The 6,971-nt window shown below is 53.0% G+C and overlaps 2 protein-coding genes across 8 annotated transcripts in view; one reads left to right on the top strand and one right to left on the bottom strand.

Annotated features, from left to right (window-relative positions):
* Positions 1 to 3,665, top strand: LOC104862371 (death domain-containing membrane protein NRADD). 7 transcript variants are annotated; one of them, XM_033762620.1, is made up of 6 exons: positions 1 to 78; positions 920 to 1,213; positions 1,792 to 1,981; positions 2,085 to 2,227; positions 2,317 to 3,039; positions 3,272 to 3,665. In XM_033762620.1, the coding sequence occupies exons 2-5, from the start codon at positions 1,171 to 1,173 to the stop codon at positions 2,634 to 2,636; spliced, it is 696 nt and encodes a 231-aa protein (XP_033618511.1). In that variant the 5' UTR covers positions 1 to 78; positions 920 to 1,170; the 3' UTR covers positions 2,637 to 3,039; positions 3,272 to 3,665. The 7 variants fall into 7 exon arrangements, with proteins under 7 accessions (XP_033618511.1, XP_033618510.1, XP_033618509.1 ...); XM_033762619.1 differs by having other exon boundaries at positions 7 to 78; positions 950 to 1,213; XM_033762618.1 differs by having other exon boundaries at positions 7 to 78; positions 910 to 1,213.
* Positions 3,642 to 6,971, bottom strand: part of Setd2 (SET domain containing 2, histone lysine methyltransferase) — a 113,544-nt gene continuing 110,214 nt past the window's right edge. The window contains exons 19-21 of the mRNA XM_010624335.3: positions 6,704 to 6,784; positions 4,796 to 4,897; positions 3,642 to 4,465 (exon numbers count right to left, since the gene is read on the bottom strand). Of these exons, the coding sequence (XP_010622637.1) occupies positions 4,304 to 4,465; positions 4,796 to 4,897; positions 6,704 to 6,784 (345 nt within the window). The 3' untranslated portion in view covers positions 3,642 to 4,303. The remainder of the gene's footprint in view (positions 4,466 to 4,795; positions 4,898 to 6,703; positions 6,785 to 6,971) is intronic.

Here is a 6,971-nt window from a genome sequence, read left to right as displayed (position 1 = left end):
CCACCTTTCTGCCGCCTCAGGGGCCCCAGTCCCCCCTGCCCGGTGGATCCTGGCACCTTCGAAGGCTGCGCGCCGCAGGTCAGGAGGGGTGGGGGGCAGAGCGCCTGGTGGTGCAGGGCAGAGGGAGCCGGGGCTGCTCCCGCTGAGCCCCGCTGGCCCTGCGAGAGCCGGCGTCTGAGCTGGGTATGTGAGAATTCTGGGTGGCGTGGGCTCACCGTCGCGCTGTGTTTTGTTGGCTTGGAGACTGGTGGGTAGGCGAGCAGAGGTTACGCTCTGGCGGTTCCGGCTGGGTAGGGTGGGTGCCAGGCCTGTCTGCTGCCTGAACCTCACGGGCTCATTCACCAACGGGACCTCGGAAGCCCCCCCGCCCCCTGTGCGGTGACACAAACACACACCTCATAGTGGAAGGGCCACAGCTCCACGACCCAGAGCTCCTTGGCCTCAGCATTGATCCTAGGTCAGCCCTTTCTTCCCTAGCCCTAGGTACCAAGAAATTGAGCCCTTAGGCTTCAGGTGGGTCTTGGACTGACTGGCCCTGTTCCTCAGGCTTCAGGTCCTCTCTGAATTCCCTGATGAGAAAGGACCAGCCAAGGCCCTATGCCTACGCTGAGCCCAGCAAGTGCCCTCCACCCAACCGGGAAAGGGCTGGACAGTGTCCTGGAGGAAGGGGTAGGAGCATAATCACTACGGGAAGACCTTCTGCCTCGGGACGTTAGCACGTTGGGTTCAGGGGTGCGTGCTGAGATGTCTGCAGCTGAGCTCCCCACCGGCCCATGAGTTTCTTCAGCTGGGTTCTGGCTGAGACGGTCTCCTTAACCTCCCTTGCCATCCCTTCCCATCAGACATGGTGTTTGCAAGGTCTTTGAGACAGTGGTTTCCATCCTGTTCTTTTCTGTCCTGACTGCCCAGCCTTGGCCAGCTGGGGCCAGCCTTGTCACTTCCACCCCAGATGACACAGGAGACTGGTCCAGGATGGAATGAGCCAAGAGAGAGACAGGCTACCCAAAGTGATTCTGACAGCAGGCTTGAGGAGCTCCTCATATCCCTGCATACCCGCTTCTGGACTCCAAGGAGCAGCCAGCCTCCCAGCTCCCTGGCCTAGGAGCTGTCTGCAACTTTCCAAGAAACCAGCCCAGGGAAGTCCTGCCCACCGACAAGGCCTTCAGGGTCATGCTTCACAACACCAGCCACAGCAGAGACGTGGCCTATGGGGGTAAGCTTCCCTTAACCCAGATGGAGGTGCCCCAGCTGGGCAGATTACACACCACTCCTCATCACAGGCTTGGGGTCCGTGTCTACTCTCATGCCTTGTCTGTCCTGGATTGGAGGGGAACTGGTCTCCACGCAGAAGAGAGTGGCAGTATTTACTTCCCTTCCAGTTCACCTTTGTTTTGCAAGATCTCCTGTGCACAGAGTATCCCAAAGTGAATCACTAGTGCTCACAGTCCAGACGGTGGGGGAGGCACAGTGTAGTGCCACAGAAGACAGAGGTGGTGCAAATGGAGCAAGAAAGGAGAGATCAGGGAAGGCTCCAGAATAGGAAATGCCTGTGGGCTTGTCAGAGCCACACAAGTCCGGAAGCATGGATGAGAAAGATGCGTCAGGGAGTGGCAAATAAAGGCCAGGCTGTAGCTAGGGTAGGAAAGGGGTCAGCCAACGCTTGACATCATGCTATGGGTTTTTGACCCTTAAGGACTGTTAAAACCTTTCAGGCAACAAGGTCTAGGTGAGGCTGTCAGGGACCCTTGCCTTGTGCCTTGCTCCTGACCCTATCTGTCCTTGCCTCCACAGGTGACACCATGAGGGGGCAAGACAGAGAAAGGAAAGGAGTATGGGCAGGAGCTGGGGGAGCCCTGGCCACCAACACCTCCTCCCCCTTCTCCCCTGAGCCTCCAGAGGCCTCAGGCAGCATCATTCCGGTCTACTGTGCCCTCCTGGCCACTGTGGTCTTCGGTCTGCTTGCCTATGTGGCCTTCAAATGGTAGGTGTTCTGGGCACAGCCCCCTCCTCCACATCTGGATTCCCAGGCAGCTCCTTGCCTTGATGGTGGGAGCACATTGGCAAGCACCCCCTGCTCCCCACAGCTGGCGCTCACATAAGCAAAGACAGCAGTTGGCCAAAGCTAGGACTGCAGAGCTGGGGCCCCTCAGCAGGGACCAGAGGCATGGCGATGGCAGCGACTTCCTGGACTCTCCTAGTGGTGTAGAGCCCTGTGCCTCCAGCCAGGGTGAGCCCATTTCCTCACTCCGTAGCCCTATGGGTCCCCTTCATGTCCCCCATCCTCACCCCTCATGACCCTCGTGTCTTCTTCCGCAGGACCACAGCCTGACCTTGACTGCCGATTTTACCTTCACCTCCCTCGGCAGCAGCAGGAGGAAGTGGAGCAGCTCCTGGAGGCATCAGATGAACCTGACAAGGGCTGGCAGGGCCTGGCAGGTCGTCTTGGGTACCAGGCTGAGGCCGTAGAGACCATGGCCCAGGGCCAGGTGCCAGCATATACCCTGCTGAGGGACTGGGCTGTCCAAAAGGGCAGCAAAGCTACCCTCAAGGTGCTGCAGGATGCCCTGGCTGCCATGGGCCGGGAAGACATCATTGGGGTCCTGAGATCCCCAGGGGAGGGTTGCTCTGTGGTGTGAATGATGTCCCCACAGCCTGCTTTGGTGATCCCTACGACCCTGCCTCCCCACACGACTCCCCTTCACCAGCTTCTAGTATGTGGGCTTTGGGTTGTGCTCTCCTGGGGAGAACACAGAATCCAGCAGCAACTCACACTCCCCTTGTGCAACCAGGACATGGGGGAGTAGGCAGTGAGAAGCGATCCTGCCTCCCAGTCCCCACAGGCTTCCCTTATCTAACCTCAACTGTTTTTGCTACTTTTGTATCTTATATTAAAGGTGACGCTGGACTTTTGTGCTGGCTCTATCTGGCTTCTTGGGCTTGTGACGGTTATGATGCAGAGGCCCAGAAAAGGACTGGGTGCTAGGCATGGTGATGCACATCTGTAGTCCCAACAACTTGGAGGCCGAGGAAGGACTACAGGTTAGACGCCAGTCTGGGCAACTTGGTGAAAACTGTTTCAAAAAAAGGGGTGGGTGGGGCTGGGGACATAGCTGTGGTAGAGCCCTTGCCTGGTGTGTGTGTGGCTGGATTCAATGCCCAAGGGATGGGGCGGGGAGGAAGAGAAAGAAAAAGAGGGCTGGGGCAGACCCTAGGACCAGGGTGGCAAACCTGTGGCATGCGTGACACGGCAGCTTTTTGTCATCACTCAAAGCTCTGACAGGTCTGCTGTGAGTTGGGAGAAATCAAACCTCTGGAGGAAAGAGGTCCAGTGCTTTTCTCTCCGGGAGGCATCAGGGTCAGATGTACTTGCCTTCTCGACAGACCCATTACCAACCAGCCTTGTATCAGAGGCTTGTGTCACACTTCTGGGACCCAAATGCAGCCACAAGATCCCAAGCCCACAGATGTTAGCCTCTGGACAACAGTCGGCTTCAAATGCAGCAGGACTCAAGGGGAACAAGGCTCACAGTAAAATCCAATAGCAAGGATTAATCTTGGACTTCACACCACGGCCACTGTCTCTCCTCTCAGTGACATCCCTACACGCAACATGCTCGATTAACTTTTACAGAACACACATGCCAAGTTCTTTAATTCATTTTATTTTTTACATAAAAAGTTCAGTAAAAATTGGATAAAGTAAAGTGATTTTAAGCAGTAAATCAATCTTATCAACAGAGCACAGGACTGGCCAAAACCACAAGGCAGCCTGCTTTGGAATATTTACATGATAACAAATTAAACCTTGCAGGAGAACTTACACCATCCTTACAAAGTCTTTCTGTGATCCTAGCACATAGAGGCTAAAAGCAAAACAAAAACCAAACAAAAACCAAGAAAAAAAACAAATTATTTTCAATATATTCACATATACATTAAAATATAATACAGATCATCAGGGTGAAGGGTCTTGGTGGGGATGCGCATGGGTCTGTGCGCTGACAGCACCGCCAAGGAGGAGACCCAGGGTGAAGGTGGGGGTCGCGTAGGCTTGGCCAGGGTCTCCCTGGGCTGTTGCCTCTGATGACCTCTCACCACAGCACAACAGCTTGAAACTGGGGCTCACTTGCAGATGGAGCTCATTTTGTGGCTTTCAGTTGACACCTGCAGGTTTGAGTTCCCAGGGTGATGTGCCATCAGTAGCACAGCCCGACAGTGGGTGTGAGGGGCAGGGCAGAGCCCACGGAATTTCTCCCAGAGTCTGGCCTGTCTGATCGGCCATCCTCCCACCCTGGCCCACTGGTCACTCTAACTCCGTGTCCTCTTTGGGTTTGTAAACAGCCCCAAACTTCTGCATGTATTTCTTTATGTACTCCTTGGTTTTGTGTTTCACATTCTCATTGCACTCCAGGTCCTCAGGGTTCTTACAGTACTTCAGCTCCTTGTTCATAACACCATGAGTCAGCTGTCCGGGGCACAAGAAAAGAGACCACAGCTCCCATCAGAGTGGAAATGATGTGAGGGAGACGCCAGGAAACCCGGCCTGCTGCTTCTGGGCCCTTCTCACTGTGACTGGGAGTTGGCTAACGAGGTGGATCAGGCAGGCCTGCGGCTGGGATCACCAGAGGCTCAGCACTTAAACTTCATCAGAGGGTACCCCCTCCCCAAACCTTCCCCTTTCCTGAGCCTCCAGCCCTGGCATCTGCGCAGTAAAACCACACTTTCTATGAAGGGGGCCATCCTAGAAGGAACACAGATTGTCAAGACACCAGAAGACCAGGGGGCAGTGGAGTACCTTGCGAGCTAAGTGTTTGAAATCCTCAGTTGTGGTGATTCTGCCTACTTTGCAGTCAGGTTTCCGGTAAGGGTTCAGGCACTGGACGATGAACTGAGACATCTGCAGGTGGAGGAAAGGGAGCATACTGCTCAACAGTATAGAGCGGGCACGGGATGTGCTGAGGGAACAATGAGAAAAGGCAGCAAACACAGCCAGCCGGTGCGTCCCTCTTCCGCCCTCAGTGGCTGGCCTGGATGATGGAACACCAGCAAGCCAGTGAGCCTAAGAGATGATGATCCTGGCTCTAGCCTAAGAGGGAAGGTGTGCTCTTGGATGGACTGAGGGACCATTAGGTTTCAGCCACATTGTGCCCTTGGCAGAGGAGCCTGAGCAGGTTCCCTGGCCCCTGCAGGTACTCTATAGAGCTACAGGGAGCTTCTGTAAGCGCAGGAAGCAGCCCTAGTATATCAGTCCTCAGGTCACCCAGAGTCTGAAGGGCTACCCTCCCTTTGCTCACTTCATGTCACAGGCACGTGAAGCGGATGGAAATGTGGCATGACAGCCAGATGAATACAAACCATGGCAGGGCCTTTTTCATCCCACCACTTCTGGCGCCTCCCCCGGGCAGTCTCTGCAGGGTATGTCCTTACCCAGTGGCTCTCAAAAGAGGCCAGTGATAGCTACTTTGCCTCTGAGCTTTCAGACATTCAAAGAACAAGCCTGAGGTGGGCATAGTATACATGCCAGTAATATAAGCACTGAGGAAAGTGAGGGGGGTGGACCATAAGTTCCAGTCCCACCTGGACAACTGAGTGAGACTTTGCTGCAAAAATAAAAGACTAAGGATGTAGCTCAGAGGCAGAACAACCCTGAGTTGTTTTGATCGCCAGTCTCCATCCCCTATCTCCTCCAAAAGGGCTAAAGGGCTGCCTCTTTTCTTAATCCCTGAGAGTAGGCAGCCACCAAATGAGACATCCAAAAAAGAGAACTAGAATTTGAGCCTGAGTTCTTTTGTGACAAGCATAACTTCTCTTGGGCCAGGGATTTGGCTAAGCGGTTTTGCCACCTGCCTCACAAGCACAAGGGCCCGAGTTCAATCCCTGGTACCAAAAAGTAAAAATAAAAATGAATAAATGAAGCCAGGGATAGTGGCGCATGTGCACAAGGGCCCGAGTTCAATCCCTGGTACCAAAAAGTAAAAATAAAAATGAATAAATGAAGCCAGGGATAGTGGTGCATGCCTATAATCCCAGCACTCGGGAGGCTGAGGCAGGAGGATCGCTGTGAGTTCCAGACCAGCCTGGGCTACATAGTGAGTTCCAGGTCAGTCTCAACCACACATAGTGAGACCCTGTCTCAAAAAACCAAATAAATTAATAAATAAACAATAATAATAAAAAAAATAACACAACTTCTCGGAACCTTAAAAATTCTACCTCTGTTAGAATGGCAATCTCTGCCTTGCCAACCTCAAGGGCTATTATGGGGAAGAGACAGCAGATATAAAAGTGCTTACACTGTTGTCAAGGTCCATCCCAACATGTCATCGCACACAACCGTGAAGTCAATCACAGAAGTAAGCGAGCCCCCAAAGAGAAGACAGCCTAACACTACATTTAGGCCTCCTCTGCCTCAGAGGGTACAAAAGCTCACAGTGAAACAGGCCAATGTGCTATGCAGAAAGGCTCCTGTCAAGCCAGTAAGAAATGAATGAAGAGAACTGAGAAGGTAGCTAGAGGCACAGCACCTGTCTGGCAAGCGTGAGGCCTTGAGTTCGATTCCTGGCACCAAAAAAGAAAGAAATGGCTGAGGAATTCTCAGCACTTGTCAAGATACACAAGGTAAATCTTATGTTTTCGCCCTCGGGGTAAGGGAAATGTTGCACAGACATAAAACAAGGAAAGGCATGGCACTACAAAACCTTACCTCTTTTCTGAACACTTCTTTGCTTTTCTTAGCCAGCTCACTGGAGGTGTCTGCTTCTGCTGTCTTGGGCTTTTTTGATGTCTAGAAGTGGAAAACACAGCAATGCTAACATGAGAAATCAGTTGAGCAATGTCCTATTATCCCCAGAGTGCCCTTTTCTTTTTCTTTTTTTAAGACAGGGTCTCATTATATAGTTCAGGCTGGCCTTGAATTCACTATGTAGCCCAAGGTGGCCTCGAACTTGTGGCAATCCTCCTGCCTCAACTTC

This window comes from Fukomys damarensis, unplaced genomic scaffold (assembly GCF_012274545.1).
Source record: "Fukomys damarensis isolate Sample0158 unplaced genomic scaffold, DMR_v1.0_HiC HiC_scaffold_12, whole genome shotgun sequence".
In the NCBI taxonomy this organism is placed as follows: Eukaryota; Metazoa; Chordata; class Mammalia; order Rodentia; family Bathyergidae; genus Fukomys; species Fukomys damarensis.
Note: the sequence above shows the minus strand (reverse complement) of the source record. Positions and strands in the feature narration are given on the sequence as shown.